General features: G+C 36.7%; 2 protein-coding genes across 6 annotated transcripts in view; both read right to left on the bottom strand.

Annotated features, from left to right (window-relative positions):
- Positions 1-62: 62 nt before the first annotated feature.
- Positions 63-14,804, bottom strand: Syngr (synaptogyrin). Its single transcript, XM_076117704.1, has 5 exons — positions 14,556-14,804; positions 9,874-10,108; positions 5,598-5,734; positions 5,019-5,193; positions 63-4,122 (listed from the first exon to the last, which is right to left on the bottom strand). The coding sequence occupies exons 1-5, from the start codon at positions 14,655-14,657 to the stop codon at positions 4,091-4,093; spliced, it is 681 nt and encodes a 226-aa protein (XP_075973819.1). The 5' UTR covers positions 14,658-14,804; the 3' UTR covers positions 63-4,090.
- Positions 14,805-16,211: 1,407 nt separating this feature from the next.
- Positions 16,212-26,496, bottom strand: part of ckn (CRK like proto-oncogene, adaptor protein) — a 272,066-nt gene continuing 261,781 nt past the window's right edge. For 4 of the 5 annotated variants that reach the window (XM_076117702.1, XM_076117698.1, XM_076117700.1 and 1 more), the window contains 9 exons: positions 23,888-24,085; positions 23,277-23,473; positions 22,565-22,744; positions 21,941-22,153; positions 21,507-21,614; positions 21,065-21,208; positions 19,677-19,805; positions 18,595-19,167; positions 16,212-18,480 (listed from right to left, as the gene is read on the bottom strand). In XM_076117702.1, the coding sequence (XP_075973817.1) occupies positions 18,163-18,480; positions 18,595-19,167; positions 19,677-19,805; positions 21,065-21,208; positions 21,507-21,614; positions 21,941-22,153; positions 22,565-22,744; positions 23,277-23,473; positions 23,888-24,085 (2,060 nt within the window). In that variant the 3' untranslated portion in view covers positions 16,212-18,162. The remainder of the gene's footprint in view (positions 18,481-18,594; positions 19,168-19,676; positions 19,806-21,064; positions 21,209-21,506; positions 21,615-21,940; positions 22,154-22,564; positions 22,745-23,276; positions 23,474-23,887; positions 24,086-26,496) is intronic. The other variant, XM_076117699.1, reaches the window with a different exon arrangement.

Raw genomic sequence — 26,496 nt, 5'->3', positions numbered from 1 at the left:
ATTTATAGTTAAAATAATGTCTAATGAATTTATGTAAGGAGTGATAGAAATAAAACAATTCGTCCACAATATCTATTATTCCAATTATTTTTTATTTACCATTATTCCATTTGCACATTATCGAACATTTAACATACATACAGGGTGTACATTTTGAATATCTATAAAAAAACAAGACTAGCAACGCGGCAAAAATGTATTAAATCACGCTCTTCTTTTGTTTTTTGTGCGTTGGTAATATGTCGAGAAACAAAATATGTAGAAACCAAACAGTGTTCTTGAATCGATATCAACATATACAGCGACCTAGGCTAAACTATGCCCTGATTTTATACCAGATTAGGTTCGTTGGTCTTGATGACCTACAGAATGTAGACCGCATCATAGTGAATTAAATTGTCTACTAAATATACCTAGATTGTGTGTAACAATGTAGGTAAAAAGGACTGAACAAAACTAGTTATAAAAAAATCTCATTATCAGGTAGATCAACACGCGGTGAGTCACTGAATAACTGACTCTATTTCTCGGTTCCGCATTCATTGAAACAAGTTTTTTTTTCATTCTTGCCTCTCGGCAGGCATATTTTTTCTAGGTATTAATTACCAAAGTAGATGTTTACCCAAGTAAACAGGTAGGTATTATTATGAAGTGTCAAGGTTAAACGGACAAAGAATATTCAAAATGTACACCGTAACAAACATGCTCAAATAAAAACGAAATAAAATTTGGTAATTTAATAGTGTGTCGTCTTAGGAGATGTTATTATTACGAGTAGAGTTGCATTCACCAACATAAGAATAGGTATATTCACGGATTTAAGGCCACCATAAATACTGTAGGTATCAGAAGGCAAAGTTAGGAACATTCGAATCTGAGACAGGCCGTCTTCTTGACTTTTCCTACATAAGGAACTTTTTATATGGTATAAGACGCTCTCACTATTTTTAAACCGTGAGAGCCCCATGAAAAATTCTAGTGTTTTTTTTAAACAATGTATTGGTGGCCTTATCGAAATTATTTCTAAGGCTTGTTTTTCCTGAGATTCACGACAAGGAACTTGATGTTTTTCTCACATTATCGAAGATATCATCGTCTTTGGTAACTCATACAAATTTTAAATCAATAAAAAAACAATAGACAAAATAAAACTCTTTTTACATACATCCTTATTATTAAGTATTTATCGAACACTGAACTTTTAGCATTAAAATACTCAACACTTATTACAATATTTTTTTTATTGTTTAGTAGATTTTTTATTATCATCAGAACAGACTAACCAACATACGTGTTACAATATCTACAACTAATATTATTTGCTACAATAGTGTACAGATCAATGTTTACAATAGAGCGATTATGTAAACGATACAACTTTACTACCAATCATGTGTTTACAGGGCATTCTCAAACATTCATGTAGTATTATAAGAACTAGTAGTTCTTTAGCTCTGTCACCTTTTTCATTGTTCAATTATGTTCTTTTATTCATGTTAAATAAGTACTTCTTTACAAACAAGTTTTTAGGAGATCAAGTACCTACTTACATGACTTTAAATAAATTCTGTTTTATGATCAATATATTATTTAGTATGACGATTAAATGTGGAATTTAATGTTTCTACCGGTGCCCCTAACACATACGATTGATACGAACTTCAAATTTGAAATTCAAATTCAGATGTACTTTTTGACATTGTTGCCAGCACAAAAGTACGAAGTGCACTGTGCTGCCAACATTAACGGGGAAAATAAACTTGTGATGTAAAAAATACATCTGAATGTTTTATTATTGCTAAGAATTCTTTACAAACAATAGTGCAAGCTATGGAAGTGATAAAGACGTCTACACAGGCTTGCTGACGTTGTTAAGCCCACCACATTAAAATATCATAATTACATATTATTATATCTTTTAAATATTTCATATAATTTATATAGGCTTTAGAATCATTATTGCACACATTTTTTCTACAATATTATTAATTAACATACAAGATACAATAGTTATATGAGATTCTCGCCAGATGGCGGTAGATACACAAATGGGACACATTTCCCAGATAACGCACTTTCTATACTTACACAGTGAGTACGACAAATACAGTCACACAAATATATTTCCTTTATTAAACACCAAACTATCAGCAAGCCATTACTTCTCGATAAGCCCTAAAAGACACATTTTAATTATTCACTCCGGGGTTACTGTTTTGTACTCAAATTTAGACCTCGGAAACACTCGCACAGAGTTCAAATTACATGATAGTATGCAGTAGAAGTATTAAAAATATTATATTGAAGAGTAATAATAAAAATGTGTCCCGTAATAAATTATTCATCTATGAGATAGCAATCTAGAATATCATTTATATATTAAAAAAATACTATGATCTTGGGTAAAGCGCTTATTTCATACAATAACTATGTATAATACTGAATGTATTAGATACATAATATGTTACATTTTGTGGGTAAGAGATCCTATACTAGGTATACTAAAGAGTACAACTGTAATATTATAAAGAAATATTGATTAAATTAACAAAGATTTTTTTTCATGTAGTGATTGCATATTCATTTTGAAGAACACTGTAAAGTATCAATACAATTATTTAAATTGCAACATTCTTGTCTCTCAATGTTAGTACCCATTTAGTTCCACAAACTTCCGCTAGGGGCGCTGAACTTACCTCAACCAAGCTTTATTTTGTTCGCTTCAGAAATAATTTACAATCACTACACTCATACTACTTATATTCATAGAGTCCAATTAATAACAGTATTGCACATGAACTAATGTTTGTGTCAACAACAACTTTAGGCTGCCAAATCCCTGACCAAATTTTTGACAAAATGTTGATTTGACATCGGTTAAAAATGTTTTTTGACTCCAAAGATTGCATGTATTTTGACTAACAAATTAGACCAAAGATTTGTCCAGTGAAATGGCGCTTTTATTAAATAAATACGATATGCTGTATACGATTACATATATATGTAATATTCGTTCTAGTTTTATTAGATATGAGATTTTTTTTCAATGTTTCCAAGCTTGGTTACATGATTGTACAATAAATTGTAATTTCACTGACACAGAAAACACTTTAAGATAAAATCGCCTGAAAGTCGGCTGATAGTTTATTTAATTATTTAGTGGTATTTTTTTATTGTGAGGAATGTATATTTTTCTATTCTTTGTGTCAGTGCTTACTCGAGAATCGCTTAATATTAAACATTTTATTATCTTACACAAAAATAGCATTAATGAGGTATGTTATCGTGACATGTAATGATTAGCTAAATATAATTTAATTTAAAATAAATTTAACACAGACATGGCACGATAAGTGAAGTATATGAATAAGGATATCACATAATATTGGATTTGCGGTCTCAAACGAACTAGATGTCAGCACTATAGAGGCATACACAAAATATTTTTTCTATACATATCTAAGATTTTTGAACAGCCACTAGAAACTTTATTATTTATTGCATAATACTGAATAATCATAATACTTTATAGAACATCGATAATATTTTAATACATTTGATTATATTATAGGTGGCAGCACTATCGTCTGAGACCGCGAACTATTTCATAGTACAGTTGTATAGTATATATTGTTATTTACACACAATATAATGATATATTACATTATATATTGATTGAATATTGTCAATATAAATACCTAAGCAGGTACTGTGAAGCGATACACGAATTTTACATATATTCTCATTGAATAAATAACTTTTACATGTACATGAACTTTGGTAAATGATTATGTCTACACTTAATAAATAAATAGAAAAATAAGCTTCGATCTAAAACAATTATGGACATGATTGGCTATCACTGAATAGGTATATTTTATAGCGTGACTATTTACAGTACATTGTCTTTGGTTAAAGTTAATCGATTGGTGAGAATCGACTAGAATCGAAATAGTCGGAATTGAATAGTGTATTTTCTTGTTCATTTCGCGTGTTAAGTAGTAAGTTTGTGTGTATTTCTTACTGTCAGTGAGGTGACATTGCAAATAAAATTTGATTCAAACCAATCAACTTGAAGTCTCGAGGCAGCTTAGTAAGTTGGGGCCGTGTAGTCGATGTTTCCTGAAATTAGTAACGTTTTAGTTAGTTTGTTAATATTAAATAAGTACAACACTAAAGGCAATTGCTTTGTAGAAGCTGGGTTGTTATATGATTAACTGCATGGTTATATTTAAACAACTTAGTAGAGAGCATTTCCAGCGATGTTGGCAACTTACTCGGCTTATATAGCTGATAGTAGAATGTATGCTACTATTTGTTTGAAAATACACACAATTTTGAATTATAATTTAGATAAATCTTGCATCCCAAGGCTCTCTACTAAGTTGTTGGACTATAATATGTACTAATATATGTATGCCATTGTGTGCATACGCGTTAGGTCGTTTTTAAATTAAATATTATAATACGATAAAAATATGCTGTATATTTTTAGAAAAAAAAAATAGAATCCCTCTAATAGAATAAGTAATTATATTGTTATTGATTATTGACGAGATAAATATAAAAATATGTAACCTTTCGCAGCTGTAGCTGACGAAAATTGATAAAGGTATATTGTATTAGGATCATCGTGCATTTGTAATACTTCTAACTCGCGACAGTGTGGTGAGGGATTACCCGTTTACCGTCTGGCACTGTTGTAGGAATGATATTTTTTTTTTGTATTTAGATATAGGATTAGACACCAGATATCAAAGCTGAATAAAATCATACTAAATCGAGGATACGCATAAAAAGCACATAAAATTAACAAAAGCAAAAATAAACGGCAAGGCTTATGCAAATAAAAAAAAACGGCTGTCGCCCACTTGCACGCAACCTTTTTACCTACAACTAGAGAACTTAATACACAGTGCCGTAAATATCTTCATCATCAGGTATGAATATCAGTCGGCGGCCATTTTGTATTTGTGCGGGTGGTGTGGAGGGGGGTAGGGGCATCATGGGCCGGTTACCGGTAGCGTGCTGTGAGAAGGGCGGCTCGCTGTAGGCGGGCTGCGGGTCGGGCGCCGCGGGGTACGCGGGGAAGGCGCCCGGGCTGCCCACCGCGCCCTCCACCTCGTACGCCGGCGCGAATGCAGAGTCAGCGCCCATGCGGAAGCGCTGGAAGGCGAAGAACGCGCAAGCAACCTGGAATACCACGTGTTTTTCGGTTTTATTAAAGTTCTTTTTTTCATCACTTTAGTGTCACAGCAATGTTGAGCTTCTCTGTACAACTACTGAGTATACAAGTAGTCTTCGATCTTTTAAGTGTTAGTAGGCTTAAGCTCAAGTACCGGTCTATGCAAATTTAAAAGTGCATTGTATGTGCCATTGGGTTAATCTGGTAGCACTCAGAGGAGTTATCTTAGCGTGTTTCAATATAAAAGAAAACAGACACCATTTAGAAGTTAGAAGAAAACAAATGATAGCAGCTCCAGATTTTCAACGGATGGAAGTTCAATCATTTTCTGGATTTAATATTGAATAATCAATCGAGTGACGAGTCCAATTTCCGCCTGGTTTTCCAAAATTCTGATTAGTTTAAAGCTTACCCAAGCAAATATGGAGAAGAAGCAGAACGCTATGGCGCCCTGCATGTTGTTGGCTGTACCGACGGGCACGAACTCCACCTTGCCCCACGCGTTGCACAGGTAGCAGAACCCGACGAAGTACAGGAAAGCCCAGAACGCTGGAATTTGTTACATTCAACATGAAAGGACAATTTGATTAAAAAATCAGCATCGTTTCGCCTTTTATTTCGCAGGTAACTAGGCGTCAAACAATGTTAACATACGAGAGTTACGAGGTCAATAGTTCTGTAGCACGATTCTCTACAATTGGAACCATCGAATATGGAGTTTCACATTTAAAATGTGCTGCCAACATAGTTTCTACTAAGCTCGATAGAGGCGCTGAACCGATTGTCATACAAAATTGTTCACTAGCTCGCCGGTTGTCAGTGGCCTATACTGGTAGAGAATCGCGGTACTGGCTCGTATTAGAACAAAACGCAGACACATTGGAGAACTTACGATTCGACTGGTTGACGTCATAGATACATGCTAGTATCTACTCAATATTTCAGCCAGCAGGAAAGTGTTAAAAACCACTGATTATCGAGTTGCTATCAATAAATATTTTATGTACTCATTTGATATTTATTTTTGTATAGTGCTTACATTAGACTCCATTTAGAATCAACAGTCGACAGAAAATCACCGTCAAATATCGAAAGTTCGCGCTTAAGAATGGATCTAACACCCAAGTATGTAGTCTCCTCGTACAACGTTAAAACTGTACAAAGTCATTATGTGAGACACGCGAGGCTTACTAATCTAATTGTTACACAGTCATTCCAATCTTCCGCAGTCTGAGATTAAGGAATGTGTACACGGATTAAGATGAACGACACACGGTTTAAAAAGAAAATTCTCAGAAAATGTACCTACATGCATATGTACATACAGACAGACATACATAGAAACATAATATCACCACGCCTGCTATATCCGGTAAGTGTGCGTAGAGAATTATAGATACACCCACGACGTGGCATCGTTAGAAAATGTTAGTCTCTTATTATAGGGGGCGAGTCTAACTCCCGGTTTCTAAGGTACATTTAAGGGTAAAAAAAAATCGCTATTGAATAGATAAACTACCGCTAAATGTACTCAGAAACCAGGCATAAGTCCTTTACTGGGCACGTGTCCAAACTCCGGGATTCTATTAAAAATATGCGTACGAGTTTTTATAGGGAAAACTCTCAAAGTGATTTTGTTTGTAACATAAAGGTTCGAAGTCGTAAAAGGCAGTCAGTTTTCATACGATAAGCAACAAATTAGGGCGGATTTTACGATCTATAAAGTTTACTACTTTACACCACCGAACAGAGATTGTTGGGATGATCGACGCGTTATAAGAATACGCGTTATGACGTACTAAACATCAAATGATAGACATCAAAATGTAAAGGTCAGTCTTTGATAACTTAAACGGCTTATATTGCAACGCACTGAAAGTAAAATAAGTATGTTTAGGTACCTAGTTAAAAAAAACATCGGTAGTATTCATAAAATTCTATCTAACTTTATTATATCCACTTACTAGTTCTTTTTTACATCGATTTTATTATGTAGTTAATGGTCAACCTTGTTTATGTCATAAAAGCCAACTGGTAATTTATTAAAACTTCATTTAAAATACGTGAACTAACCTATGACTATAAATACATATATGTATTAATAGTAGGTATATATTACATTACATTGAATTCAATACGACTGTAAGCTTAAAAGATTACCTACATTAAAGTCGCTTCAGCTAATTCGAATAACTGGATCAGAAAATGAATGAAAATTCCCAATATCGTTGTTGTGTTGTCGCAAAATTCTATTTCCGAGGCAATTTCAAAAGGCAATCTCTGTTATGAAGGGATTTAAAGTCCCAATTTAACGCCGAGTAAGGGATTCAATAAATTTATTAGCCCGAAGCCGGTCATTGGATCTTACAATCTTTAAATACTGCTCGAATCTCCCGAGTTTATAAGCGAGGTATTGAAATAAATGGAAGTTGTATGTTTAATAAGCATTAATTGTAGATTGCATTTACTTTCAAGATCATAGGTTTCTTTTAATAGTAACAGGTGATTTGTACAACCTTTTTGTTGTTAAATATGTCAGGAGCGTAGTGAGTAAGGAGCTATTCGAATGCACTTTTAATCAGTAAATAAAAAATAACCCAATTATTGCGATTCTATGAAAAATGAACTGAAATAGAATGGTTGTCACCGGGCATAACGTTAATCAGTCAATATCTAGAGGTACTTCATAGAAGTAAAAAACGCTAACAACATAACAAAGCACAGAAATCAGCGAATTTTATTTGTTAACATGCATCTATGCATCTAAAGACGAAGAAAAACTGACAGACAGCAAGGATAAATCAAGATGGCCGTCACACAAAACAGTTTCCTTGTCAATAGACACACAATATCCGTTCTCCCGCTGCAGTTATAATCGTCACTGAAGTGTAGCGTGAATGAACGTCGCGCAACGGATGCAATTAGCTCTGAACACGAGTACTGCATTACTATCGACCTTCGCGACACGTAATCAACTGTGTGAAATCTGTTCCCATCAGACAGATCAATTAATACGACCTTTTATTCTATTACGATGTTCTTTGAACGGTTTGCTAATGTGCCCGGTGTATGGTATCGCCTTCTATTACATGGGAGAATGTGCAAAGCAAATTAACAGCAAATTATACTTAAGAAAATATTATATGATAATTGATAAGCTATGATATGGAAGTTATCCGAAAGCGTGTATAATTCTTTATATCTTATAATAACTGTAGTAAGTAGGTGGGTGTTCTTTTCATTCTTATCTTGTTTCCGTTCATTAACCTTTAAGACGACTATTTATGTACAAAATAATTCAGCCAGAACTCCACCCTTGCGGTATTTCTTCATTATTTGTTTACTTTACGTAATTACTTTTCTTTTGGCTACGTTCAAATTAAATTGGCAAAAATACAATAAGACAGGAAAGTTTTATTTCCCAACAACTAGCTTTTGCCGGCCATTTTACGTTTTGTGATACATAGAACATTTTACGCATAATACACGTTTCGTGGTTTACAATGTAAGTCCCATGTTTTAGTGGGCGCGCCTATTGCCATTTGCCAGGCACGTTACCAAACTCTGGCCTTTAGCTCTCGTTTTCTAATTTCCCAGGATATAAAGTGGATATTCTATTAGTTATCCAGGTTATTGTAACCTACCTGGATTTCTAGAAATCAATTGAGTAGTTTTGTAGTCAAATAGTAACTGCCAAAATGCCAGATCTATTCGTACAAACTTTTGAATTTATTAGCACTGGAAATATTATATTCAAATGATTCAGTTATTCGCCGATATTTCATAAACTAGAGTTATACTTAGGTTTGTCAAAGTGGCGCAATCGAGAGTTGGTCCATAAAGTCCCCGGGGTGAAATTTATTGATGTTTCCCGAGGCATCATTTACTACGGGTTGCTACGGGTCGGGTTGTGTTTGACTTTCAAAACTTATACCAGTGAGCCAGTGATATAACAGATTAAAGAGATTTCGTGTATCATTGGAATAGGGACCAATATTTACAGAGGAGTAATCGGTCACAACTTACAAGGGATACTGTTGATACTAAAAATAACTGCGATTAAAGATTTTTGTCAAATGTTTACACTTGATGTAACCTGACATGGCCTTTACGATCCATATTTCTATGTCACATTCTATGTAGCCATTTTGATGTTTATAAACAATACAACTACAGGGTTTTCTCATAATAGCTGGACATATTTTTGATGATTTCCGTAATACTAATACTACTACGGAAATCCCGGTTCACATATATAGTAAGGATATTATTCATATTCTGTTCAAGACTATTAATAAACTAAGCAATTACCTATACTAAAATAAACAGGAATAACGATACCTAATGATGCGAGAAAATTCATTTAAAAGTATTTTTTACTTAAATTGCTGAATCGATTTATAATTGGTAAAGTTTACACCGGTTTTGGAAGCTAGCTGACCTGCGCAACTTCGCTTGCGTCACATAAGATAGAAGGGTCATAATTTCCCCGTTTTGTAACATTTTTCGTTGCTACGCCGCTCCTAATGGCCGTAGCGTGATGTTATATAGCTCGAACAGAAGATGGTATTCTAAGGCAAAGTCACCTGGATAGAATGTTTAAACCATCGTTATCGTCACAAGCCCGTGGACCGATTCAGACAGATTTTTTTTTGTTATTTCTTAGTTAGACAAGTTTAATTACTTACCAGAGAATCCCATATCAGCCAAGACGTAATGCTTGCGTGTCTTGACAGAGGACATCTGGTCGAACATGTATTCTCCCGCGATGAACGCAATGCAGGCAATGAACGCGATCACGGAGATGCCCACGCCGTAGTTGCAGGCGTTGGTGTCGTCGTTGTAGAGGCAGTGCTGCTTACCGTCCGGGCCGGCGTACCAGCCTTTGGACGATATGCAGCCCATTACGATCACTGCAAACAGCTGGGGAAGAAACCAGGTTTAATGTTGATGCATTTTTGTTTTAAAGGTGAGTTGGTGGTTGTTATTGTGTTTACAATTTTGCTACTTAGAGGAACGATTTCCTATCGGCTATTAATTATTAATCTAGTAGCTATTTATTGAAAAAGTGATCAGTTCCTCTAGCGTATCCCGCAGAAACTATAGCGCATTTTCAGTATTTTAAATATCTTTAAAGATTTGTTACTCATTGTATCAAGTGCGCTGAAGATGTAGAAAGCAAGTTTTTTACCGGATGCTACCTCTTTCATAATTACAGAGAAGAATATCGAGTATCAGACAGTCTCTAAAATCCTGTCAAAGAATTAATATTAAAATGGGTGTATTACATAAAAATCGTCCGGTTCAGACTCGTTGCAATATACTCTCTTGCATGCTCCTACATACTGGTTGAAATCGATACACGTGCGAGTCCAAGTAACTATGTGAACTTGTGACTCGACAATCTATTTCAATCTTGTAAAAGAGACCCACGCACAAAGAGGTCGGCTAGGAATACGTTGTAGGTACTCTCTCATAGGTCTTAGCTCTACTACCTTTTTGGAGCGGATCCAATTTTGAATGTAGCCCGCACACAGTACAATATATTTTCTTCAAAATTTTCTTGAATTCAAAACAGAGGTGGTAGCAAACAAGAATTTTGTTAGTAAATTTTATTGTAATACTTTTTTAATAATGGTTAGGCAAGTAACATGATGCAAACTTTGCATGCCTAAGAGTTCTTTAGATAAATTCTTGAAGATATGCAAGGTCCCAAACCCGCAGTTGGCAAGCGTGATGGACTCAAGGCCCAACCTCTCACCACTCACGGGAGGAGACCCTTGTCCAGTGGTTTTCACTTATTTTAAACAAAGCACTAGTAGTCTATCTATTAGTAAGTTTGTTAAGTTTAAACAGGTGTTTGTACGCAGTCACTATAAGCAATTACGAGAATTCAGTACGGTTTGTATTAACACGAATGGTATTACGCCGTTAAAACAATCAGAGTTCATTGTGATTAAACACCTTTGATAAAAATATGACTGTTATAACACTTATGCCTGATATAGTTTACATTTCTTGCTTTTATGTTTAGAATCCGGAATAATAGTCGTTAAATAATGGCAACTTTACTATTTTTGATTCGCTGCGGGTTGAGGTATACAAAACTTAGAATTTGCCACACCCGTGACGGGCAGACTTCTTTAGCCTGCTTCTTAGTAGCCTGTTTGATACACGGTCTTTATTTTGGAACGGCATAGAATTGTCAATTATAATATAGATAAATGCCTGCCAAGGCTCTTTACTGAGTTTTTAGACTAGTCTTCTTACTTCGTGATTCATTATTTTTCAAATTCAAATTCAAAATTCAAATTATATTTATTTGCAGAAAATATGGTACAAGATGTGGTTTACAATATAAATTAGTTGGTATCACATATTTTGTCATGAAGATGACATGCAAATATTAAGCACGCATTAATTTTGGCTAATGCCTGGTCGTACAACTGCCATATATGTATCATAGGGACTATCACGTATCTCAGTTGAAAACTCCTTGAAAGTCACTATGATATACATTGTTTTGTCCCATAGATAATAATGATTAACACGTTATGTCAAAGCGGCAATGTATTGCATAGTGTCAGTCAGTGTCAATAGTTTTTTACACATCTAATGACACTTTACCTATCAAGTAGGTTATGACTTACGCATAAACTGTGAAAATGTTTCTTTCATATAAATGGCTACTGAGAAAGAGTTTTAATTTTTTCCAGGAAAATGTCTACACGCGTAGGTACGCTTTTGTCTTCTGCCCGACACTTATTGCAGGCCTGGCGTCTTAAAATGTAGGTCGCAAGGAAATTAGTGTCGCAACTTATTTTAAAACCCTACTTATTCCTTGTACTTACAAGAAAAGTATTTGAAACAACTTGTGCCTCACAAGAATGTTCTGGAATGACGAAGGCGAAGGTCATATGAGGTTTTATAAGGTCAACAAGATAAATAATAGCAATCGGAAAATTGACTCCGGTAGTCGATAATATCGACTCGATACATCGGAATATTACGAAGAAGAGCTCCTTGCTTAGTCAACAACAGCCGCGGGGATCGATCTCTGCGGTTAAGCTACGCTTGCCGAGGTGGTTCTGGGGATGGGTGACCATCTTAAATGGAAGAAAGTCTAAGATGTATACATCGGAATATTACTACTGCTATGGAAACTGAAAGTTTTTAATGGTATATTTGAGACTGCCTCTCGGGTATGCATCCCAGGTCGGGCAAAGTGCTATTGTCATTTTCTAATTTATATCAGAATGTTTTCAATACGACAAAAGACACCTATTACATGGGGCAAACAGTGCTGACTTCGAAACGTGGGTGTATTTCATACATCTCCGCCAAAACTTTCGGATATGATGCTTGATATTATGCATGTATGTTATGTTACGGAAAAATAATATGTTAAATATTTAATATTCAACTTCCTGTAAATTTTTATCCAACAATTATTTCATTGTCACGTGAAGAATACCCTTATACGAAACTCTTTGGTAGTTCACCGATAAAGAGGACTATATTACTTATGATCCACATGTTATAAGAGTGTTTAAATCATCACGTAGTATAATAGTAATGTATATAATATCACGCTTGTTTTATTCAAAGGTGTAGGCAGACTGTACGAAATACAGAAAATACCCGTGCTTCGCCATTAACAATTCTTTGCCTCATGTTGTAGGAGAGCGAGCCTATTGCCATTTACCGGGCACTTTGCATACACCAGGTTATTTTTTTCTTATCCCATTAGTATCCAGTTCCTGGGCAAGGGTCTCCTTCCGAATGAGGGAGGGGTTAGGCCTTGAGTCCACCACCCTGGCCAAGTGCGGGTTAAATTAGAAAAGACTAATAGCACTTTCCCGACCGTTTTATATTCGATAGGTTTAAATTACGACCATTTCCGTAATTATTTTATTAGGTAAACCATTGTCGGTTTTTGTTCTTTTAATTTAAACATACTGGCGATATAATATTGAGACTTAAATTGAATGTTATTTTCCGCATATTATGATAACACTATACATTATGTTTTGTTACACAGTCATTGCGGTTTATTTTTCCCTTATTCAGTACATAGACTAGTTATGTCACTAGTTACATATGGTATTTGTATATAATAATTAAATAATCATCGGTACATTACGAAATTAAGTCTCGCCGCGTCTATCTGTCTATTCCCGATTAATTCAAAATCTGCTGAACGGATTTTTATGTGGTTTTCCCTTAAAGATAGAATGGTTCTTGAGGAAGGTTTAAGCGTGTTATAAATTATAAAGATAACGTAGGCGAAACTGGGGTGGGTCGCTAGTAACTTACAAAGCATTTGCAATATGAGCGTATTTGTTCAACAGACGTAAGATTCTAAGATTCTGAATCTGTTCCAGTCTTCATAATAATATACCTCAGTACCTAATACGTAATATGTATCAATAACTCTCAAATGAGATGCAAATTGACCCTATCAAATCATAAATAATCTTGCAAGGACATAAATTCAGAAGCTCAAATAAGTAAATTAGTAATATACTATCGATTTCAACTGTATCGTACAAAGATGAAGTCATAAATAACTTAGACAAACTTCAATGTCCTGGTTTCCAATTGATTTCAAATTAGGTCAAGAGTGCAAGCACTAAAGTACTCATATTTATTAGGTCATGGACTTCATGTTATCTAATAAATTATATAGAGTTTCAGTACGACTTATTTAGTATAGTCCCATTGAAACTGATGCAGTTTGATAGCTACAATTACATGTGATCGAAGATGACCTAGAATTTAAATCTATAAATATTTTCGTAAAGAGTTTAAGTCTAAAATACTATCTAAAGAAGATAATCTGCTGTCTTTATCTAACCTTATTTAAAAAAAAGGGATAAATGTAAAAATACCGTCGGAAGAAAATTGTGAAACGCATGGGTAGCGTTTTAAAAATGTCGTGTGTTATAATCAATGCAAGTAGGTGCTGCATTCGTGTGGGTGTTGTAAACATAGCTTCAATTACTAATACCAATATGTACACATACTTATGTTGTCTATTCCTAGTTGTGATGCCTACAGCTTACAAGGCCAGTCACATGCGATCGAGATTTTTAAAACGCGGTTTATAAAAGAGTTTCGTTATCAAATGCACTTATAATGTTAAAAATATTATATCACTTCAAGGTTTTCAAGGTAAATTGGGCCAATTAAATTTATTTACGACTCATTCGTGATCAATAAAAATAAAGATATAGTAGAACAAATAATATCGAATTGTTATTATAGTAATGAAGTACAAAAACGCTAGTGTTACATCTACGCCCTGAAGAAAGTAAATAGTGTTGCGCATTACACGCATTGTACATAAATTGCATATAAAGTAGCTTACCCAACAGACCGCCCTCACGATTACAGGGGGTCTTTGGATGAATGCCTTGGGGTCGAAAGCACCCCCGGCCTTGCCTCCACCGTACGCGCCTCCCGCATCCATGATAACACTTTAGATTACAATATATTTGTTACAAACAGCACCAGAGATAACTAGTTGTCCATCAATGGCTCAATAAGATTCAACCTCCTTTACTCCGAATTCCCAATTCGTGTTATCGATCGCGCAGACGAATTTCACACATTGGTGTGCCCAGGGTGATGTTTTAAAAGTTACCATGCCTTAGTTGAAAAACTACCATTGATTGAGGAAAAATTATTGATATAAATACATAATTGTTTTAAGAATATCCTGTAACATTAATCAATTGTCGATGTTTGTTTTTTTATATAATTTCCTACTACATATATATTTTAAATAATTAATATCTTTCTATGTAAATAACTCATACCTGTAATATTATTTGCTTTAAATGCATATTCAGTATAGCACATTCAATTATGTCAGCGAATTTAACGATCAGTTAAACAAACGAAGACTCTTCTAAACGCAAATTTATTAATTTATCTAAAGTTCACCACTGTTTTATTAATTACCTTAATGTGTTTATTGCAGTTCTAATTCAATTAACGGTATAACAAGCATTAAGTTATCTTTCAAACTGGTAAAAAAACATTTTAATTAGCAGTCAGCGATTCTACTAACATGGTAGAAAATTTCTACCTACGGCCACCCTGTTTCAGAGGAAAACAAGAAAATCTGACATTTGTGTGTTTTAAATAGCGCGCGTTGAACATCGATCCGTTAAAACGTGTTCCTATTGGTTGAAATAATCAGGACTGTGTTACAACAGCCAATGAGCGTTGGGAAAATTCCTTTTCAGAGGAAAATGCAAGGTATGAAAACCTGAAGCAATTAAACTAAAAATACCTGACTGTATGTTATTATCTTAGTCTATTGTTTTGTAAAGGTTATTTTTTATAATTTGTTTTTATTTCGTTCTTATGGTAATATCGTATGGCGTTATCATTATTTTGCTTGAACTTGAAAACGGCACCCACCTACTTTTTACCCTTATATATTACTAGCCTTCCATCTTCATATTAAGCATGAATAGTTACGTTATTTTATCCATTTTATTTTTAACTTTATTCAATTATGATAATCTTTGACGTCTTAAAACTTTTTTTCAAGAATTTCCGCAAACGACAAACAACTTCTAAAGATTTTTGTTATCTAATGAGATTGGATGGCTAGTAGGTAATTATCAAGTTCTGTCATAGATAGCCTGGGAAGTAGGCTAGCATCTTTAAATTTATACAAAGTAGAACACAAGGTTTGCAGCGAGGTGCCTCATGATTACCGATACCAATAAAATGTTCACAGGAAGCAGTGCCAGTATCCTTCAGAAAATAATTCTGGATTGGTTGTTCTAAGTTCTATATATATTTGAATCAGTAATCTAATTATAAAGTGATTCTTTTGGGTAGATATAGTATGTTGTATGTCTACAAAACTGCTTATCCAAATTATAATCAGAAATTTGATAGGGTTGGAGTTAGTTTCATGGAAACGACTCCTACCTTGTAGGCGCCGAAGACAGTCACAACCTTGTCTATACAAAATATATTGCAGAGACGCGAAATAATACACAAATTAGATATTACAAATATATTTATTGAAATAAGAAACGAACTAAATGAGGATCATAAGCTGCTCAATAATATTAAATTACATAAACAATTCTGATTATATAAAAATTGCTTTCGTCCGCCGCCACTCGAAAATATAATTTTTGACTAGTTCATAGAACATAAATTAAATTATTAAGATATTATTGAAAAATTGTCTCGCTTCGTTTTTCTAGCACCTTACAAAATATGAGTGGCGGCCATAATTGGGTTTACAATATAACATTAACATGTAGGTATACAAAATGTTTATATTTGAGAGTGATTATCAAAGAAGACTGTATAGAAACACTGATCTCTATCAAGATATTTACAAAGTTAAGCTTAAATATACTGTTCTACATATTATCATGTTATTTAATTACATTCACGGTGTTAGTAACGGGTACGGTTAGGTTTTGTTACGGACTAACTATTCCATGGACAATGTTAGATGAAAATTAATCACCAGTAGTTAAAACATTCATAAAATGACGTAATTCAAACAAATGTTAGTCCTAGCGAGCTAATTTATATAGATTTGATAACTGAAACAAACAGAATACGTAACTTTTAGCGGCTAGTATTAGTTTAATTTTATCTAACATTGTAATCACGAAATAGTCGCAAATTACTTTTATGGCCGCTAGATATCACGTTTGTGTGTGGACATGCGTCGAGGATAAAATAACGAGAGATCATTCACGTACAAAAATAAAAACAAACAAACAATGAACATTTTGTTGACATAAATAGTTACAATAAGTGGCGCGGGCTCGTTGCTCTCTGCAAGCGAAGTGTTGCAAAGCATAATATAGATGTAGGAGTATGATCGTTAGTGGAAGCATAACTTTGTAACAAACGATGGGGCAAACGGCATGTCCTTAATGCGTTACGACAATGTTAAACATACAAATGTCTATGAGGTCTATAGCTAACTTTATAATTGTCTATAATACATTTAATATGTAAACCCTAATTTTTCACACTATCACTAGGCTAATGTTTGTATAAATTCTAGCTACATTAGTTTCTACTTCATAATCAAATACTCTACAATTATTGTACATGAAAAACTAACTACTGGGATATATTTTATCTATGACATAATTTAAGTAAAACAATATTTACAAAAATAGCCATTTTTGTCTGTTTTTGGATCCAACTCACGTTCTAATATATTTACTATCCCAATAAAAAACACTCAATTTTTAATATTACAAGGAACTAATTATTTATAACAAGGAAAATACACAGCTCACTAAATATTAATAACAGAGGGATATTTAGCAAACTATGTTCTTTAAATTACATTATGAATGTATAAAATGTACTACGTCGGTACAAAATGCTACAAAACTATGTATATAGTACGTATAGTATCCGCTTTGTCGTGTACGGTGTGTGTAGGAATAGTTTGATGGCAAGTGACATTATCAACTAGCTCCTGGCTTCTCGTATAGCAACTAGCAATGGAATGGTTCCGCAGTTTCAAGCAACACTTGTAAAAAAACGTTTGGTCATGTTTACATAGAGAACTCTTCGTTACATGTCAATCTGGACTCTGACTATATATCGCTTCACTCGAATCCATATTACTACGCTCAGTCATTTGATATAGATAAATGGAAGAATGTTTGTTAACACTATCTTTTTTCTAATTTTATTTCTTAGTTACCACACTATAGTTACGTTAGTCAAACTGAGCTGTCCGAGTTCATAATGCAATAACAACGCAATACACAAAAACATCGAATTCATATTGCTATATCCCTAAAATAATGTAGACGCTTATTATAAAGCCGCTCGCGCTATCAAAATTTCAGCATTCATTAAATTAGTGGAAGTCTTTACCGATGTCCAATTCTTTGGAATTTTTGACAAGTTTTACAATGTATTCGAGTAGTTACGTTCTATTATACACTATGGAGTACGTTTTAGGAATCCGTGAGCCCCTGGCGTTTCTCTTCTTCTAGCATGGCGTCGAGTTCGTCCGTGAGGTTGGCGAGCATGTTGCCGATGTCGTTGAGCACGTCCACGGGCTCCGTGCTCTTCTCTTCCTTGTGCTCGGGGAGCGTGTGCGGCGTCGTGGGCTTCAGCTCGTTGCCCCGCGGGGGGAGCGTGGCGAGACCGATGCCCGCGCGCCCGTAGTCCACGGTGTGCGGACGACCTCCGATCTGACCCCGGTTTTGCTTTATGGTCCCCGCGTTTTCGTTCGCGAAAGGAATGCTGTCCGATTCTGTGCTGGAACTCGACTGCGGAAGAAGAAAAAGTACGTTATAATATTATGAATACCAGTTAGTAGTCACCGCTAAGGTTAAAAGGCTTTTGTATTAGTTATTTTTGAAGATAAGTAATATTAAGCTCACCTTAAAACTAGCGTCCGAGCCCGTCCGCAGCTTGTCGTCGTCGTAGCGGCGCGGCGGCGAGGAGGGCGCGGGCGGCGGCGGCAGCAGCCCCGTGCTGTCCAGCGACACGGACAGCGAGTCGGAGCTGGGGTAGGCGGGCAGGCTCAGCGGCAGGCTCTTTTCGGGGTGGATCTCCACCGTGGTCTGGCCGAAGCGCGAGAAGGGCGCGTACTGCGAGCTCTGGCGCTTGGGCGGCTCGGGCGGGGGCTTGCGCGCCACGTGCGGCGAGGCGCCGTACGCCACGCGCTGCAGGCGGGCCGAGTAGGCGCGCTCGTCGTAGGCGTAGTCGGGCGACGGCGAGCGGTAGGCGGCCGGCGGGATCTTGGCCACGGGGCGCGGCCGCACCAGCCCGCGCGGGCGCGGCAGCGTGCCGCCGCCCTCGTAGGCCGCGTCGTTGGTGGGCGTGATGTCGCCGTCGTCGTACGAGCGGCGCCACGAGCCGCAGTACGCGCCCGCGTCCGTGAACGTGCTGTGCGACGCGCGCTCCGCGGGGTCCTCCAGGCTCTCCAGGGACTTGCCGCGCGGGTGCCGGATCTGAGGGAGCGGCGCCGAGGTTAGTCTACCGTTCGACTTTTCTAACGTTTCGCGACAGATTCGTCCTTTTATTTTACATACATATTTTATTTTCGAAAAAACATTGACAAAAAAGATAGAATCCATTTTATATTACAAGTTTCGTTAATTCGTTCCTCGTACCATGCTGTCTGTTTAAGATTTTGTTTAATCGTTCGAATTTATTAAAGTAAGTGAGTATCTTGTTAGCGGCGTTAAAACCATGCGCGATTAATATTATAAGTAGTAATCATAAAATATAATAAAAAATATAGTGAAAATACTAACTACCGTGCAGGAAATACAATCATAGCGGGTCTATATACGGGGAGAAAGGCAAAATATTTCAATAAAAAATTCACACACGCACACACACACATCGAAACACTGCGTTCTCTATATCGATATAAAACATGTGCACATAAAAGCCGGTGCTCGGGTGCGTCGAGAACAAACTGACAAGACCTGTGCCAAAGGAGGTTGTCTCATACCTGAATGGGGACCAAATCAGTGGCACATAGGGGCGTCGGTAGGGCGTCAAAGTTTAGGTCGGGGGGTTTATGGTAACTCCTCGCGTGTCTCTCCCAAGGCTGGTAATGTAGCTCCCTCGGATATAAATCCTTTAGCCGATTATGTCCAAGGTGCGGTTTGTGTTTGGAAAAAGAAAAGAAAACAAAACATTCACATGCTGCTTCGGGCTAGTGGTATGAGGTGGATGCAGCGGATGGACGTGAGGTGCCGACGGATCACAACTCTGCGACGTGTGCCTACACATACTGGCTCCGGTATGATACGACCAGCGTCAGTACTGACTACTGACTACTGACTCGTGACTCAGTGAGGGTGCCTCACGGCGAGAAGATTTGCTCATTACATCTTCTTCCGAACGCATCGTTTACTTTACGAATTATCGAGGCAATGTTAGATAGTATCTGTTAGCTAATAGTTTTGTGTAAGCTTCAAAATAAATCTGAGTTAGCAAATAAAATATCGGGTTAATATCGCAAATAATATCGCAGAACTGTTTTATATCCGTCCAGCGAATGTGATGGTGATGGATGTTAACCTAAGTTTAAGCGAAATGATAACGTTGTTTCTGAACGCATCGGGAAAGTTCGTACAATTTTTAATAATTAATTATCAGTTACAACATTCGCCAATCGGTGCATCGAGTTTTCCCATAATGTGTCAGCTTTTGCTCAGCAAACAAAGCTCTCCAGCAGTTTTGTAGCTCTCACAATATGGAACTAACAACAAAAGCCTCGATTGGCCAACGAAAAGTCTTTAATTAGTCAAAATAATATATTGAAGCTATTAAAACTGTTAAATAACGCTGTTAGTATAAAAAGGAAAGATTTAATATAATAGCTTCATTTCGGTTAGAAGTTTTGGCGGTAAAATTCAAGATGGCTGATGAATGAAATGAGATGGGTCATGTGAAAAAATAACATTATGACAAAATAAAATTAACTTATTGATTTGAAGTGATGCTTTGAAAATAATCTTTTGATTGATAGAATAGAGGTCTAATTTGCTTTCTATTACACGGTCTATTTAGAATTCCATTATGAAAGCGGATTTTATAGAACAACATTTTTGAGGTTATTATCCGCTGTCATAAATAAGACTGGTCTCATGGTAAACAGAATCTATAAACTTTTTGGTCGATTCCGTAGCCATTAAACGCAATAAAAGAAAAACGGAACTTAAAGCGCAGATTGCGTAAATGTGCAGGTACTACCAAGGGAATGACACAAAAGTTTATAGATGGAGAGTTTATATCTCCCGTGAGACGAGTCTAGGAGGTCTATCAAGAGTCTAAATTATAAAACATCACTACAAACGGTTACATGTGGTGATGGTTGGTGATGTAACTGACCTGGCCAGACTGTATTCTAGTGAAGTCCAAAGACCCTTGGTTACTAATGCTCCGTTTCCCCGCTCTTATGTCTTTCACTCTTTTGATGGCAAGAAGTATTTTCTTTTGGTGACCAAGACGGACTATACCCATATCTTCTAGATCCTGAAATGTGAAAAACATTGTATTTAGTAAAAGGAAGATGTACATTGTCTTGTAAAGTTACTGTTTTACATTGCTTGGCTTGACCGACGAAACTAAGAATTTGGGAATTGCATGAGCCTTATAACCTCCATCATTCAATCCTACACTGAAAATGGCCAAAAATACATGATAGTTATATTTTGAAAAGTTACAAAGTACCTACTATAATTTGGTGTAAAATGTTATCTGTATATTTTTTTCTTCTAAACATTTTATCAGCATATTTAACTATATAATAGTAGGTATATAAGTGTATTACCTCCCAAGCTAACTGCGTGACGTCATGAACAGTGCGGTACCCCTGTGCGACCAGGGCTGGACCGTACTCTTCAAGTCTGAGCAGTCGCAACCATTCTTCTAAGGAACCCTGGAAATAAAACAAACATGTTGTGATTAGTATCGACACGGTATTATTATCCATTGATGCTGTTCGTGGCCATTTTAGAAAATTCATGTTTTTGTAGTGTTTATTAAAGTTTTCAAATAATTTACCTGGCAGATATTAGTTTATCTGTCTAGTAAATTATTTAGGTATATGGTACATTTTATAGTTAGGTGGTAGAAGGTATGAGATTGAAATGCTATGCAACGTTGTAGTAGTTATCAAAGGCGGAAGTGGTAAAAAAAAAAAAATTATTAATATCGTTTAGATACTCAGAAAAAATAACAGTAACATATACTTGCAAAACTCACCGGTATATAATCAGGAAGGTTATCCGGCACATTTAAATTGGCGAGTTCAGCCTTTAACCTCTTCCGATGGTTGGGCTTCTTAATTCCGACGGCTGTTAGATCTTCGGGCGTCATTCTAGTGACAGTTGGTAGGTCGTAGCCAGCTTCTATGAATAGTCTCGCGTATTCCTCCATTTGTAGGTCTGCTAAACACGCGTGGATTATGTCTGTGTCCTGGAAAATAGAAAGAAAATAGTTTCAGTTAGGATGTTCTTTGATGGTGTTTGATGTTTTGGTGTGATTTTCTACACTGATTTGACTGTTTACTGTGCGACTCTTGCGTAGAGGTCTCGGCTATGAGTTTCAGGCAAAGCCATAAGATTAAGACTGGTTTTCTGTCAAAAAGATTCGCAGTGACTGCGAAGTATGGAAGTTCGGGTCACAGACTTACTTCACGTCGGTGATGCGTGATGCCATATCGGAATACCATCCTACAAGGGTGTTGTGCGATTGAAAAAACATGCGGTTTACCACTTGGCTTAAACAAACTCGTACAGGTTACATTAGAGAGTTGACTAGGTACTTTCAAAGAAGCTGTCCGTGACTGCTAAAATAACTGAGTAATGGTAAGGTGACAGTACTTACAGGTAATCCTTGCGCGATCATAGCCCGCACCCTGTCGGCGAGGTCCCCGCAGTGGCAGGCGGCGTGGTGGTGGTGCGCCACGCGGCCCGACGCGCGCCCGCTGTCCAGCGACGCGGACGAGTGCCGCGACCCCGAGCCCGCGGACCCTGAGGATGAGCCGGGACTGTCGCGGCCGGGACTCTGGGAAGAAAGGAACAAGTGTATGTGAATAAGAGTAATGACAAGCAGGTATGTGAAACATTTACCCCCGGTTTCTGAGTACATTTTGCGGTTCATTTTAATGCGGTTTAATTGAATAGATAAACTACCGCTAAATGTACCTCAGAAACCGGAGGTTAGAAGTTTTCAAAGCCAACTTGAATCCTGGGCTGCACATGATTCTAAATGTGTCAAAATTAAAGATGGGAGTGCAAAATTGTTCCAGAAACTACTATCATCAGCTTTTTCGTTTTATCAAGACCATTTTAGTCACCGACTTTAGATGACAACCATTTTAGATAATAATATGGTAATAGAGAGCTACTAATTTGTCTGTGTTATTGCTAACAGACTCGTACCGTAGTTTTGCAGGCATCGAAAAGCAAAGCGATCGTACAATTCGGATACTGTCAAAGTTGCTAACCAAAACATAAACTTTTATTTACCCGCCATTGACTGTTTAAATCACTGGCATGTTACTGCAAGTAGCTATAATAGGTACAAGAATCCTTACCTGAGTCATATCAATCCCCTGATCATCGGACAGCGCCAACTGGTGGTGGTAGTAGACCGCCGCCTTGTGCGTGAGGGGCTGCGCGGGCGGCGGGAACGTGAACGTGCCGCCCCCGGCCGGACTCTTGCCGAGGCTGCCGCTCGCGCCCGACACCCCGGACACGCCGGAGACTGTGCTGCCGTAGTCTGAGTGGTCATCTGCAATTGAGAGAGAGGGTTTGTTAGTTTGGAGAGTGTAGAAGAACAATGATGCAACGTTATCGTGAGTGGTTCTAATTGGATTTTGTTACTTTTGTATATATGGAGAATTTAAGTTTAGGTGGGATGTTACCGAAGTTGTTGTATGAAGTGTTTGCCTATCATAGTTGATCGAGTGGCATGATATTAAAGTTGTAGTACGACTTTGAATTTTATAGTTGGTCGATTAAAATCGCAGCATTTATCAATTTAGCAAATTTGTCTGAATTTAGCATGACTAAGAAGATAAGATGATGATCCTTGACATTCACTTTAGTTAGAAGATTAAAAGAGTTTCCAAGATTTTTTACAAAACTCTTCAGATTTGATAGACTAGGATCCTCTTGTAATTTTATCGACAGTGTTATAGCTTACCTCTCGTATGTGATGGCGTGTCTGGCGGCTGTGGGTAGGGCTGTTCTTCACACGACGCATACCCCTGTGAGCCGAAGCTGGAGCCCGAGTGTCTGTGCTGTGGCGTGCCGAAGGCGTCTCCGGGCACTGCGGGCGGCGGCACGCGCTTCGCGGTCGCCGTCTTACCGGCCCCGCTGCCGCCGCGCGACATCCCGCCCACTGGAAACATAGGAGAAAAGATCGTGAGAAAATATGTTCTGCGGAGATTAGACGGATAGTTTACATGAAAAATGATTATTGATTAGAAAGGAGTCGATCCCAACCTTTAACAAGAGCTCGGCAAATAGCACCTTCAATTCATTGCTCAAACAAAACAGACAAAAAACTATATCGTCTCTCGGGAAACGTAGTATTTACCGAGCCCTATACAATATTTGAAGAGAACGAAATCTCATCACTCAAACAAAGGACTCGTCCTAAAACCTAATATAATTAATACGCAAAGGCACCCGAAGGGATTTAAATGAAATAAATAAAACCCTTCAAAGAGTTCAAACACTGTTATCTGGTTTGAACACGACGTAACCGCAATCTCGTAATGAGAAGCCTTCATCCTCGCTCTTCGGTCGCGTAAGCTGATAAGCCGCCGGTGGAGGGGGGAACTTCGGTAATAAGGTAAAAACGTCATCAATCATGTTCGGCCCATCTCGGAGATCGGACGGCCCGGATCGGATCCACCTAATTGCTTGTGCCGAATCGATAACGCTAACTAATGGGCGGGAAAAATCGACACAGAATTAATTGCGATGCAAACCCCCGATAGGAAAAAAATCTTAGAGAATTTATGTGAGAAGGAAGTTTTTACAAACAATTTCTTGCTTGAATAATAAGGTTGGACGTCGCGTTTTTCTTTAGCAAACAACTAACGGTGGTAATTGGCCTGGAGATCGATCGATCATTAGAGAGTTTCAACGGGGCTACATAGTATTAAAAAGAAAATGAACAGCTAAAAGGGTTACGAAGAAGGTATAAGTACAAACAAGTACCGGCTTTACATTTACAGTTGGTTTTAATGGCGTAAATATTATTTTATATCCTGTCTCGGCATTCTTTGGCACGAAAAATTATGGCTTCAATTACTGGCACGCAATATCTGAATATTAAAGGTACAATCAAGAAATACAAATGATAAAGTATTGGTGTAACTATACATGCACAATTAATACGAATAACGGGCACGTTTGCATATTGTAAAAGCAGAAATGTCCATAAAGTATAACTTAAACAGCTCTTCTTAGATCGCAGTTCCTTAACGCTAAAAATGCAAAGTTAAATGGCATTCAATGAAACTGTACTTCATTAACTTTAGCTTATTCCTGTAATTTATTTAAAACATCATAAAGTTTGAGTGTTAAGTATTTTTATATCAATTACAGCCCCTCGTTATCAAGCTCTCGCCGGCTGCCAATCTTACGCCCTGTCCATCAACATAAATTTAAACATGGAACAAATTGAACTTATTAAAAAAGAAATACTGGCCGAATAACCTTATGTGCCATTTCTTCAACGCCTCTAAAGAGGTGCGTTACAAACAAATTGTTTTTGTACGAGGTCCATTCAAATAATAATTTTATCTAAATTACTCGCTAAGTATCTCATAGAGTTGTAGAGCGTGTAGTATTTTCTCGTTAAATTAAAAAGACAGCATTCTTGTCATTAGGTACAAGATTATAAACTGTCAATAAAGTTTTATTAGTACCTTCACAATATTGTATTATTAGATCTAATTGACATATATTATAATACTCAAGCTTAATAAGTACAGTTGTAAATTATTATTATCATCGGCAAAGTCAAGCAATAGTTCCTTTAATTCTATGTCTATAGCCGGCAATAAGCAAAATGGTACCATTCTTGGCTCGTAATAAATAAATGGGTATCCACTAATTACCGTCGAATAAGCCACTATTACGAGTTGTAAGTTTATCTTAGAAATACAACTTAATTTACACTTTATGATCAGTGGCTTGAGGTTTATATTAAGTTAGAGGTACATTGTAATAGTTGTGCCGTCTTGTATGATGGTATGGAATTAATGAGACGTATCAGTGGAATCTTGCGAGTTAGTATCTATTGACATTCTCGAAGTAAGCCGACATTATTAACAATTATGCGGCGCCGACATCAATGCGTTGTTTATTTTTAGAAGCTATTACTTATACGACTGCATGCTTACCAATGAAACATCATTTTAAAGCCCCGATGAGTTTGATAAGTCAGTCGTAAACACGATAAGTTAAACACGAAATAAATGGAATAAAGCCGTTCGAATGCTAGTTTTTTCTCACGGCTTTAAATTGTAGAGCATTGAAAATAGCAGTAAAATACAAGATCTGATAGAATCGGCCGGTTATTAATATGTATCAGTAAATTTGATGCTGTATATTTAGTTTCGTAAGATCTTGGTGTAATAAGTAGTTCGTTGTGAAGTGAAATATCGTTTCCTCTCCTCACTTATTCGTAGTTAAAAACGATCGGTTTTAAGAAGTATATAGGATTTATCATGTCCATGCATGACTGTATAAGGTAGTATCTGCTGACAAGTATAATAATATAGTGATTTAATTAAG

Source organism: Anticarsia gemmatalis, chromosome 8 (genome assembly GCF_050436995.1).
Source record: "Anticarsia gemmatalis isolate Benzon Research Colony breed Stoneville strain chromosome 8, ilAntGemm2 primary, whole genome shotgun sequence".
NCBI classification, from domain to species: Eukaryota; Metazoa; Arthropoda; class Insecta; order Lepidoptera; family Erebidae; genus Anticarsia; species Anticarsia gemmatalis.
Note: the sequence above shows the minus strand (reverse complement) of the source record. Positions and strands in the feature narration are given on the sequence as shown.

Bases quoted from the DNA above. Each gene is read 5' to 3' on its own strand.
- Syngr (XM_076117704.1), bottom strand. From the start codon at position 14,657: ATGGATGCGGGAGGCGCGTACGGTGGAGGCAAGGCCGGGGGTGCTTTC. The intron at 10,109-14,555 runs GTAAGCTACTTT...TTTCTTCCCCAG, and splicing joins TCGTGAGGGCGGTCTGTTGG to CTGTTTGCAGTGATCGTAAT. The intron at 5,735-9,873 runs GTAAGTAATTAA...AACAAATTCCAG, and splicing joins GGCTGATATGGGATTCTCTG to CGTTCTGGGCTTTCCTGTAC.